At 33.0% G+C, this 13,315-nt stretch overlaps 1 protein-coding gene across 1 annotated transcript; it reads right to left on the bottom strand.

Moving 5' to 3' along the window:
- Window positions 1–5,173: 5,173 nt before the first annotated feature.
- On the bottom strand, window positions 5,174–13,315 carry LOC143614264 (uncharacterized). The gene is made up of 11 exons (XM_077087750.1): window positions 13,078–13,315; window positions 11,854–12,082; window positions 11,597–11,744; window positions 11,322–11,429; window positions 10,716–10,873; window positions 9,469–9,637; window positions 8,245–8,381; window positions 7,465–8,125; window positions 7,183–7,295; window positions 6,518–6,773; window positions 5,174–5,529 (listed from the first exon to the last, which is right to left on the bottom strand). The coding sequence occupies exons 1-11, from the start codon at window positions 13,238–13,240 to the stop codon at window positions 5,245–5,247; spliced, it is 2,427 nt and encodes an 808-aa protein (XP_076943865.1). The 5' UTR covers window positions 13,241–13,315; the 3' UTR covers window positions 5,174–5,244.

The raw sequence follows: 13,315 nt of genomic DNA, 5'->3' as shown, positions 1-13,315 counted from the left end.
CAAGCTGGTCCTTTTGAGCTGGGTTAGATAAACTTTCAAGCATCTGAGACATTGATGGATCCTGCAAATAAAATGCTTTTGATAGTCAAATGGTGTACAATCGTTAAATTGTTAAAAAAGAATCAACAAGTATAACAATAATGATAATAATAATAATAATAGTAATTTACAGTTTTTGTCCTTTATGTATAGGGTAACATTCAGATCATGTTCTTTTAACTTCAATGATAATAAAAAAAATCGTCCCTAAAGTTCATATGTTGTAATACATTGCATCCTTTTCGGTAACTTGTGTTAATCTTGTGAAAATTACGTATTTGTCCTTTAGCTGTAAAGGATAATGGTCATTTTTAAAAAGCTAGCGGAAAAGGTTACACAAGTTACTAAGTTAGTGAAAAGGACTAAATGTAGGGACGTATTTTGATACTTATTGAATTAAAAGGACATGATCTGCAAGTTACCCTATACATAAAAAACGAACCTATACATAAAGAACGAAAACTGTTAATTACCCTAAAAACAATAATAATAGTATTAACAATAATAATAATAACAATAATAATTATAATAATACCTGCATCATGGCACTGCCAAGGCGTTCAGCCATGTTCATGAATTGTGGGTTTTGCATGACCTGCTGCATGGTGGAATAATATTGCTGTGTGTCAAACTGGGGAATACTGTCATTAGCACCATGAAAAGTTTGTTGGAGTTGCTCGGCCATTTGGTTGAATGAAGGGTCTTTTGCGATTTGTTCGGCTAATTCCTTAATGCTTGGATCCTGTAACCGCAACAAAAATGCATAAAATCAAAACTTTAATGTGGGTTAGGTGTAGAATTGCTTGTATACATGGCTATGTTACTGGTACGCTAGATTCTTTTAATTTCATTAAAGGTAAGTTCCATATAGACAACATGATACGTCAAATTCAAACATGTAACACGAATTTTATGTAAAGGAACCGTAAACCGTGTGAGTGTTGGTTGCATATATTTTCTCTTCATTTAATGCAAAACACGATACATGCATCTATGTGTGTATCTGAGTGTACAGTCTAGGGTTAAAAAAACAAATAATCAAACCATAACCAAAAATTTATAAAAAAAAAAAACCGAGATAAACAAACCAATTTTGAAACCAGTGGTTCAGTTATGGTTTTTTTATAACCAAAATTTTTAATTTGGTTATGGTTATATGTCCATATATAACCTAATAACCGAACTGCCGTTTAAACCCAAACTTTATATTTTTATTTACAATATATATTATATGCTAGGAAAGTTTCATTACAACTTTTTTCAAAAAATGATATATTGCTTGGCTTCTCCTATAAAACTTAACATGTTTGCTGGTTTTTGACTTATTAACTGAAAAGGGCTTGAATTGACACAGGCCCAAAACTGGCAAAACCAAATTATTTGTAGCCGAAACCATATAGTTATGAAAATAAAATCAAAACATCAGTTATAAGTTCAGATTTGACCCATAATCGAACCAACCCATACTCAGCCATACTGCACACACACATATATAAACTATTATTAAGTAATCAATGAGAATGAAAGAATGGTTTATACATTAAGTAGACCAGCCATAGATGAGAAGTCAAAAGGATTTCCAGGAAATCCAGCTCCAGGGATGGAGCTCATAGGAGGTACAGGTGGCGTGGAGCTTGATTCTGAGGAAGTCTTCTTCGTGGCTGTCTCAGTTTTCTCTTCTGTATAACAAAACCGCAAGATTGAAATAGACTTAAATTACGATCATGATATATAGCTACTTAACAATATCCATTAACTATGCAATCAAAACCACAAGATGAATTCATCAAATTAATTGCTATTCTTTATGAGATCAATGCAAAAGAAGTTAGCCTTAAAGAGTAAAGATTAACACGTTATATGATATTTGATTTCTTTTGCCCAATTTTCTAATCAGTTATATTTTTAGTTTTTAAAGTTTGACTGCGATCTAAGGAAGTAGAATAATACGCTATACAGTGTTGCAAAAATCGCTGTTAAACTAATCGCTAATCACTGCATTGCCAATTCAATTTTAGCTAACTGATGACACTAATCGATAATTAGTCAAACTCGGTCAAAGCCGGCCTAATTCCAGCCAAACCCTATAAATTCCGGAGGAGTTAAAACCTGTCTAATTCAAAAAATTACATATAATGATATAAATGTGTGTGTGTGGATATATAACTGAAAAATACATATAAAAAATTCTGATTCCGATTAATCACTAGTCGGTACCCCCACCGGCCGACTAGCCATATGATACTTTTTGACTTTTTTGTCCAATTCCTAAAGAAAGAGTACTTTAAACTCTTCCTCCTCTTGCACACTCAAAGTATCAAAAAAGCAAAAAAAAAAAAAAAAAAAAAAGAAGAATATTCATTACACTTTCGTGCTAGTATGTTCTCATATTATAAACCATGACCTCCATGAAAGCAAACTCAACCTTCATAACTTCATAATTCATTAACTCAACCGACTATTAATTCTCAATAAACACAACTTTATAAAATAAAACTAATTTAATTCAACAAACTAACACTCAATCTTCTCTAATCAAATATATTATTCATAAGGATTATCTTCAGCACAAAGTAACATAACATAATAACCGAACACATACCGCCGGAGGTCTCGGTTTGACAGCAGCAGCAGCAGGAGCATCTTTCTCATTCACCTAACAAAACACACACACCAATCCAAATCAATAACAAACCTAAACCCTAACATAAGTCAATCAACAGTTCTACAGATCAAGATTCAATTTTTATTAATTTAGAAACCCTAATTAGTAAATACGAGCTAAACCGACACGAATCAGACGGCGAGAATTAGGATAAAGCAGTCGCAATCCTAAAATTAAGATTAATAATAACAAATTGAGAGGTTTGTTTACCTTAGACATATCGATTGAATTGAAGTGATGAAAACAATAATAATAATAATAATAAGATAATGACGATGGTAGATCGACAAATATGTTATTGATAATACTCAGGGAAGAAGAAAGAGTATATAGAAGGTGTGAAGACGTGGGCCACATCATTTGGGCCTAAAGATAAGTCCAATGACATTTTTTTATATTTTTTAAATTGTTTAGTGAACTAATCATATAATTAAACCAAAAAATAGAAAAAGAACAAAAGCACTTTTAGTTAGAGGTGAAAAGAAAAAAAAAACCAAACTTAGAACCGGACCTGAAAAAAAAAAACCATAATCAGTTTTTTATATCCAGGTTTTATTATCCGAACCCGTACCTGACCCTACCCGTAAGGTACGAATATGGTATGCATTTCAGTACCAAAACTGGTACCTGGAACTAAACTCGATTTGTACCCGGTAATATCCGAAAACCGGGTTTTACCGAGTTTTTCCAATACCTGAAAAAACCATGTTTTTCAAATACTCGATTTATATATGAAATTACTCGAAAAATACCCAAAAAAAATTGCATGTCCTTAAAAAACCAATCTATACCCGAAAAATAGCCAGGAAAAAGTCTGAAAATAGGGTTTTTTCAATATCCGAAAAACTGATGTTAGAATTCTCTTTTTCTTAATTGGTGTAGATTCACAACCTTCCAATTTGATTTCTTTTAAAATACAAATACAAATTTTTATTATTAATCTATGTATTATAAGAAATTAATTACATCTTATAATCAATAATATATGTTATTATGTGTATTATTAAAATGTAACTTTTTTGCTTTATAATTTTAACTATCTGTGTATTACATGGGCTCTATCATAGTATTTAAAATAAAGTATCTCAAGGTCTTTTTATTGTTTGGTTTCTGTTATGGTCTTTGTCATAGCTGGATTTAATTGTTGTGTTGATTGAAAACATGAACCAAATCATTATAATAATCTAATCGAACCAAGATGTGTATTTTTAAGTGATTAGTTTCCCTAATCCATCTTTTTAGTTTATCACTTAATCTCTTATTATTAGTTGTCTTACTCAACTTAAGACAACTATAGCTTCTTATTTTTAGTTTACTTGCATGTTAGTTATGATGATTATGCACGACGTTGATGAATGGTAAGGAACGAGTAAAAGCATTATAACGAACTTAGTTGACTCGTGGTATTTATTGTATGATATGCGGATTATATAATTACTTTATGATTTATGATTCTACTCCAATGAACACAAGCAACACCAACTCATAGTCTCATATGACTAATTTATATTGTTTCTATATTTAGTTAATATATGACCGGAAATTTTCGATGTTAAAAGAAGAATGTTTAAATCCATTATTTTGTAGAAAATGAGGATGTTTGAAATGCTCATAGTTACCCTTTATGGGAACTATCAAAATAAAATGTCATGTTCAACTTATCCCAAGTTGACACCTAAACTTTAAGATGAAGCCCAAACAAGAATGAACAACTAATATTCTTGTTTGTGGATAATCTTGCCTTTAAATGTTTTTATGATTGTAGATGATGACATGAAACATGCATAATTTAAAACTCATTTGGAGGACTAGTCTGGCAAGTTGGATGGCACACTTTGGGTGATATCTTTTGGTCGTTGTCGGTTTCAACTAACGAATTGGTTGATAACGATCTCACCTTTTATCATACTTGTTCCCAACGGTTCGCAACTAACAAAATGCTAACACCGTTAGTTGCAGGTCGCCGGATAATTTTTTTTGCCTGGAAAAGTCCCATTTTTTGCCGAGATACTCAACCTGAAAACCAGTACCACCACCAACTGACTCACTATCAACCAACAACCACCACTTGAGCACCACCAACCGATTCCGACGATGATTTTAGAAGTAATATTATTTTTAGTTATAACCCACCATTTTAAAGAAAATGAGGATGTTTGAAATGCTCATAATTACCCTTTATGGGAACTATCAAATAGGCTTGTTCGCGAGCCAAACTCAGCACGAGCTCAGCTAAAATTCCTAATCCGAGTTGGCTTGGGTCAGGCTTTATTAGAACTTACAAAAAAGAAAATATTTTGATGCAAAGCAGACCACATAATTACAGAGACAGGACTCAAAAGATCGAATGAATTTTATTTGTACTAAAAATACCAAAATTTAGGTTTAAAACGAGCGAGCCAATCTTAGCTCGTTTACAAACTGAGACAATTTTGACCCCACCTTGAACCGCGAGCTATTTGTACAACCAAAAACTATACAAAATTACAAATTACTCATAACAATGTTAAAATGATTTAATTAAAATAACACAACTAAACTTATTGTTTTCTCTTAGTTCTATCTACATTAAGCAAATTATTATTATTTCTTTCTTTCTTCAGATTCATGGTGTCAGACTTGAATGGCAAGACAGAAACCGGGGTAGCGGGAACAGTGTCCCAACGGTCACTTAGAAACCTCATGAACTTCTTAACTGTTTCCTTTCTGAACTCAAGTTCACGTGTGAAAAGATCAAATATGACAAAAGAAAGAATATACTTGAAAGGGATGATGAGGATAATCGCAGAGCCAAACAAGAGCACCATCGCGACTTCGGTTGTTATCTGCACATTTTCCAAACAGTTATAAAAATAAAATGATTACTTGGCCCTGAGATAATCAGTTAAACGCCCCAGTAACATACTTGTCAGGTGTTAAATGGGTCGTGTTCACGGGTTAAACTCGACACGAACCCGGAAATGTTGTCAAACACGTGAACCCAAAAACGACACGAGTTTAACCCGACTTTTTTTTTTTCCTTTTTTTTCTTTTTGCATATTAATACTCAAAAATTACAAATTTACAATAAAAAATACAAATGTATATAAATGACTTTTAAACTATCAAAGTGATGCTCATTTCTCTTTAATGTTTTAAATTTTGGCATAAAATACCCAATCAGTTTAAGTTATGACACAAAGCACATATTTTAAAAAAATAAAAAGTCGACCCGTGAACCCATCAGATCGATCTAAATATGACCAGTTTAGCTTAGCATGTTAACAGGTTCAACCTGCAATTGACCGAACCCGTATAGTCTAAACCCAAACCCGCGAATTTCACGTCATGTTCATGTTTTCGAGTCAGTTTTGGACTCAAACCGAGCCAAAAACTGAAATTTAGGTTTTTAAGTTTTTGAAAACTGTTTGGTTTTGGTTTTCCGGTTTTGCCATTTGGGACAAAAAAAATGGGCCTAAAATAAGGAATTTGGACCTAAATCTTTTTGTTAATTACTAATTAGTTTATTAGTATACAACTATACATTTTGGCTAATATATTTGGGTTACACTGTTTATTAAACTCTTACAAATTACTTAAAATCCATAACTAAAAACGAAAATCCAAAAAGTCAGTTCGGATCGTTTTTTTTAACTATATGCAAAACCGAAACTGAACAAAAGTTCGGCTTTTACGAAAACATAAAACCAAACCGTTGGTTTTTGCTTGCATTCGGTTATTTCCGTTTGTTTTTCAGTTCTTTTCTGTTACAAATCGGTTTTTTGATTTCATGCACACCTCTAAGATTGTCATTTAAGAAATTCACATCCCTACCTGTGGTTGGCCCGCAAGAAGAATCGTACGGATTTTTAGAAGGGAAACATTAACGGTCTGCATATACTTCTCTAAATCACGCATGGCTTCTTTTACAGCTATGATCTTCTCTATTGTATTCGATGGTGGTTGATCATGTATGGTAACTTTACCAAAATATCTTCCAAAGCGGCCCTGTTCCCTCAACCCTTTAACTACTAACATAAAAGCTGCTGATGCCATTAACGTTGTCGGGAACACGTATGACAGCAAATTTCTAAACACAAAAAGATAAACATCATAAGTTGCAAAATGAGCTTACTTAATAAGTCTACGTGTTTAGCGGGTTGTTTTAGATGTTTTAAGTAAATCAAGGAAGAAACTTTAGTTTAAGTTACCGATTTTTTTAATATAAAAAATAGGTAGTTTTAAAATCCATTGATGATTTTTTTATGTTTGGAAATGCTTTACGTATTGGTCGATTTTTCCAATTTTGATTTAACATATAATTTAGTTTTTCTCTGATAATAAGTAATATCTATACAGAGTTTTGTTTTATTGTTCTACATTTCGATGCAGGTTTTATTAAAAATCGAGTTGTATCCCATAAACATAATTTAAGCAAAAAAGACCCGTTAGTCATCAATGATTTTTATAACAACCCATTTTAAAAAAATCTAGTTTACCTGAAAATGATTGCATAAATAAACGCAAGAAAAGATGCAGTCAAGAGTGGTTCTTCCCATCTTCTTAGTTTCTCAAAGCTCTTGGCTGCCATGGTCAAAGGAAGTACAAGCTCCTGAAAACAAGTCGGAAAATATGATTTGATCATCGTCGTCAGAACAAAAAATAATCCATACTGACGCGTGACCAATAACACTCCTAACTATCACATTGCCATTATGGATTATTATCGACCACTGATTAACAATTTGGATTTTTAAAATAAAGAAAGAAGAAAGCTTAACCTTAAAAAGGTCGATGTTACTAGGGATCCCTTCAATCATGGCGGCATCAATGGTGGCTTGTGTACTTTCAACCACCTTGTATTTATCCTTGCAAACAACCGCCGCCTTTTCCACCAAATTTTTATCACCAACAACGTGATCTTTACTCAACACAAGATCTTGTCTCACCAAAGAGTTCTTCCAAAACACAACCGAACCACTAGAATTCCATGATGAATGTCTCATCCACCTCCTTAAATACACACTTCCATCAATATCATACACATTATTATTATAACCTTCCGATACCTCAGAGTTGACTTGCTTCAACCTTGTGGTCAACGGTCCACCCCAAAAGTTGACCGCCAGTGTCTGGCGTACGATTTCACCATAAGGCGCGTTTTGTAAATACGAGAACTGAACAAGCTTTGTAGGCTCGTCTAATAGTTTTCTAACGAGTTGTAGAGCTTGAAGTCTTGCAATGCCGTTAATAGCACAAGCTATCGCCTTTTGTTTACCCTTTTTAGCACCGTAAATGTTATGTACTAATTGGTCATTTTCCTTGGGTCCGAAATCTTGTATGAATTGGTGTGCACATATGACTTCTTTTATGAAAGCATACCATACGTCTCGTCTCATTTCACCTCCAAAATCAACAAATTCAAGTATCCATTTTTCAGAGCTAACAAGAAACACAAGATAGACTTATGCGAGTTAGATACATTTAGACAAAAATATAAAAAAATATAAATATAAACAAGAATCTTGGTTGGTCGAGATGTATCGTTGAAGCTTACTCACTCGGAACCAGAAGAAATGGAAACGGCTGAGTCAAAAAGGTCTGAGCCCAATGGTCCAACTCTAGCTTTCTCTACATGTGAACCGGTGCCACTAAGATCCAGTCTTATTGCATCTCGTTGGCCCCTCAATCCAATTTCCTACAAGTTTAGAGTGTGAAAATGTGAAATTTGAGAGGTTGTTTATTAACCCGTTTATGTAAAATGGAGTCAACTTGGGTCATGTTTTACTGATAACAATGGGTAAAGATAAAGATTTTAGCTAAAAAAGAGACGAGTCAAAAAGTTTATAAATTCACTTAAAAATTTTTACATCCTTTTTTTTTAAGAAATAGGTCATTTTTGTAATAAATTTTGTAGTTATATTCAATGCATAAAAGTTGGTGACTTTTTATAAAAGGACAAAATGTTTTCGAACGGGTCAAAACGGGTCTAGTCAGATTGACCTGCATAAAGCCTCAAAGTTCGCTTTATTAAACAAATACCAATAACTTGTAATAATATAGATTTTTGAGATCATGATTAACACATTCAATATTTACAAAACTCAAAAAGATAGGATAAAAAAGTAATGCGATTTGGCCCAACTCAACCCATTTTGACCCATTTTTAACCTCAACATGGTTGAATTGTAAAGATTTAGTTACTTGAAAGTAAAGTGCTTTATCGGTCAAAGTTAGCTTTCCGGGCCACGCCATGTTATTCTCCCATTTAAGAACCGGTCTTTTTCTGCTTGAACCGAGGCATAAGATTCTTTCACCAGAAGGAATAAAAAGATTCTCCTCAAAAGCGTTTGATTTGTGCCCTTCACAAACTCTGCAACACGAGGAAAACCGTCATGTACAGTTGGCAAAAATGACCCAAAACACTTTTTTTCTTAATAAAAATTTTTACATCCTTTTTTTTTAAGAAATAGGTCATTTTTGTAATAAATTTTGTAGTTATATTCAATGCATAAAAGTTGGTGACTTTTTATAAAAGGACAAAATGTTTTCGAACGGGTCAAAACGGGTCTAGTCAGATTGACCTGCATAAAGCCTCAAAGTTCGCTTTATTAAACAAATACCAATAACTTGTAATAATATAGATTTTTGAGATCATGATTAACACATTCAATATTTACAAAACTCAAAAAGATAGGATAAAAAAGTAATGCGATTTGGCCCAACTCAACCCATTTTGACCCATTTTTAACCTCAACATGGTTGAATTGTAAAGATTTAGTTACTTGAAAGTAAAGTGCTTTATCGGTCAAAGTTAGCTTTCCGGGCCACGCCATGTTATTCTCCCATTTAAGAACCGGTCTTTTTCTGCTTGAACCGAGGCATAAGATTCTTTCACCAGAAGGAATAAAAAGATTCTCCTCAAAAGCGTTTGATTTGTGCCCTTCACAAACTCTGCAACACGAGGAAAACCGTCATGTACAGTTGGCAAAAATGACCCAAAACACTTTTTTTCTTAATAAACTTCAAATGTATTTTTTTATTCCGAACCGAAATAACCGAACCCAAAACTGATGGTTTGGTTTTATGTTTTTATGAAAACCGAATCCTGTTCGGTTTTTCATGTACTGAAAGCGGAAAAAACTGAACCGATCCCGTGAAAACAGACTTTTGTTTATGAATTTATAGATTATATTCTTTATAATTGAACACTAAGTAATTTATAGAAAAAATAATTAATAAAGGGAAAATTGGATTTTAATAATCCCTATTAAATGGTATTGGCCGATAATAATCCCTATTCGTTTTATCGCCACTGGCGGTCCCAAATTCAAAAAAGTTGGCCCCCAATGGTCCTCCGTTAAAAATGACTTAACGGCGTTATAATTTTTCTTGAATTTCATACCAATGTTTTAGGGCTTTTGATCGTTAGGAGGATACGAGTCGATTGGTGTAAAACTTAGTTTGAAATAGTGCTTCAAAATGACGAAACAATGCTTCAATTCGGGTGTTTGAACTTACAATTAACCAAAATCGAGTCGTTTTGATCATTGTTTTGAGCTAAGTTTTTCACCAATCAACTCGTATCCTCCTAACGATCAAAAGCCCTAAAACATTGGTTTGAAATTCAGAAAAAACTATAACGCCGTTAAGTCGTTTTTAACGGGGGACCATTGGGGGCCAACTTTTTTGAATTTGGGACCGCCAGTGGCGATAAAACGAATAGGGATTATTATTGGCCAATACCATTTAATAGGGATTATTAAAATCCAATTTTCCTTAATAAAGTAGCCAAAAGTTTTCTTGCACAGATTTGTAATTATCAATTAACAAAAGCCCAAAATTTTAAATCCAAATTCTTTATATTGGGACGTCTTTTTCGGCCCACAATTTTCAAGCCCAATATAGAAACCGAAACCGGACGTTTTTCGAAAACCCAAAAATGAATTTTCGGTTTTTGGTCTAGTTTGAGCCCAAAACCGACCCATGCACACCCCTACTGTAAAACGGTCAAAATTAGCATGGAGCTTACTTGAGAAGTTGATAAATATATGTTGACCACACATGGAATGAGATGCCTGTTTGACCACCAGCAAGAGCTTTGAAAAGGTTATGAGCTGTTGACCAGTCGGCTAGCCCAGAAATACGAGGAGCAATGCGAACAAATGCTTCTTCTCCTACAACCTTCCTCTTTGAGATTTAAATTTTTTTTTTTAAATTTGTATTATTTTTTGATTGTGTAACTATTTTAGAACTTCCTAATGCATAACAAATCACATATCCTAGTGGTGGCAAAATGGCTAGGTCGGGTAACAATAAAAAAAATGTGATTTTTTGTATCGGGTCAAACGGGATATGTTGACCCAGAACACGCTAACTTAATTTTGTAAATAATATCAAATACGATTACAAAACTTCGTATTCTAATCGATAAAAATCTTTTTTTTTCAATTAAAATGATTTTGGAGATCTTTCAACCCATCCGATCTATTTAACTGGTTTCCTTTCTAGCTATTTTTTTTACACTACTTGGCCCGTTAAAGATAAAAGCACACATAAACCAAATCTTATTATATGTGTGTGTTCAGTGCTAGCATAAATCTTGATTATGAAACATATTAATTAAAGAGAAATGAACCTGAAATGAAACTTTATCGGTGATGTTACCCAAAGAATCTTTCCCATAGCTGTAAGGATTCTCCCACGCAAGCATGGTTACAAATATCAGTCTTTGAAAGGCTTCATCCTATAGAAAAATCCAAGATTAATATATATACGACCAAGTTTATATATATATATATATATGTGTGTGTGTGTGTGATGCATATGATAAAGTTCGATGTAAGTACCAAAATTTTCTAGCGATTTAGAATTTTATATCAATTATGAAAATGTTGAATTAAATCTACCAACCTTAAGGCAAGGATGAATTTCAGAGCCGTCTCTGCACAAAAATTTAAAGCAGCAGTACTCCACCAAATTACGGGCATCGTTAAACACATTTTCAGGGACAAGAGCTTTAAACATCATCTGCATTTTCTTCCCGGTCAACCCATTCATCCTGCGATTTCAAGTTCCATATATAACTTATTAAAATTACAGTTGAATAAAATTTAGTTTTTTTAACTATTGAAAATTAATTTAAGAACTTTATTTAAGTCTATGGTTACCTACTAAACTGCTCAATGGAAATAATGGCAGCTAAAGAAAGATTCCCCATTGGTGTTCTTGTGTCGATGGTGTGTTCGGTCATTAAAAGCTCCTCCATGTCATCAATCTCATATGTATTTCTGAATGTGGGATTGTTATCTTGAACATTTTTTACTAGTGGAGAAGCCAAATCATTCACAAACCCTGTAGTCTTTGAAACCCATATGTTTATCTTGTCTTTCCAAAAACCTGTCACAAAAAAACTTTATTTTTACTGCTCGTGCTTAAGATAGAGCATCATTGCCTTTGATAGCTGATCAAATGCAAGCTTTTATGCGTTTTTTTAAGCAAAAAACATAACCATAGTTTTGCAAGAATATGACTACATCCCTACCGATTTTGGTACTTAACACCCCCCCCCCCCCACCTAAAAAATAAAATAATAATAATAATAATAAATAAATAAATAAAGCATATTTACTGCTATCTAAATCATGTTCCTGAATCCAATCTGATAAATTTCACTTTTTTAACTGACACATTAACCAAATTTAACATAAAAATCAACAAATAAAGAAAACCCACAATCAAGAAACAGAATTTAAGCAAATGGTCAATAAATTGAGCATAAGGAGAGCATACCCACAAATGTTCTTGAATCCAATCCGATAAATTTCACTTTTTTAACTGACCCATTAACCAAATTAACATAAAAAAATTAACAAATGGCAAGAACCCACAATCAAGTAACAGAATTTAAGCAAATGGGTCAAGAAAATTGAGCATAAAGAAAGCATACCCGCAAATGTTCTTGAACCCAATCTGATAAAGTTCACTTTTTTCACTGACCCATTAACCAAATTAACATAAAAATCAACAAATAGCAAGAACCCACAACCAAGAAACAGAATTTTAGCAAATGGGTCAAGAAATTGAACATAATGAAAGCATACTCACTAATATCAAAGGCATGTTCTTGAATCCAATCTGATAAATTTCACTTTTTTAACTAAACCATTAGGCAAATTAGCAAAAACCACAACAAGTAGCTGAACCCACAAAGAATTGAGCATAAAGAAAGCATACTCACTGCTATTCTTGAATCCAATCTGATAAATTTTACATTTTTAACTGACCCATTAACCAAATTTAACATAAATTCAACAAATAGCAAGAACCCACAAGCAAGCTACATAATTTCAGCAAATGGGTCAAGTAATTGAGCATAAAGAAAGCATACTCACTGCTATCTAAATCATTCAGCTTTATCTTATAATCATCCAAAGATTTGCGGAGAATCTTGAACCCATTTTTGTTCTCTGGTGAAGATGAGTTCTTGGCACAGGAAACAATGGTAACTCTGTGCTGTGAGATTGGTTGGAATGGTTTTAAGAATCTTGATTGCATTTTTTGGGGATTTTGTAAAAAAGAAAGTGGTTGTTAAGATTCATGCATATTTGAGTGTAGCTTTATGAAGTGAAA

Source organism: Bidens hawaiensis, unplaced genomic scaffold (assembly GCF_021521415.1).
Source record: "Bidens hawaiensis isolate Kalapana, Puna unplaced genomic scaffold, B.hawaiensis_p1.1 tig00039533_1, whole genome shotgun sequence".
In the NCBI taxonomy this organism is placed as follows: domain Eukaryota; kingdom Viridiplantae; phylum Streptophyta; class Magnoliopsida; order Asterales; family Asteraceae; genus Bidens; species Bidens hawaiensis.
Note: the sequence above shows the minus strand (reverse complement) of the source record. Positions and strands in the feature narration are given on the sequence as shown.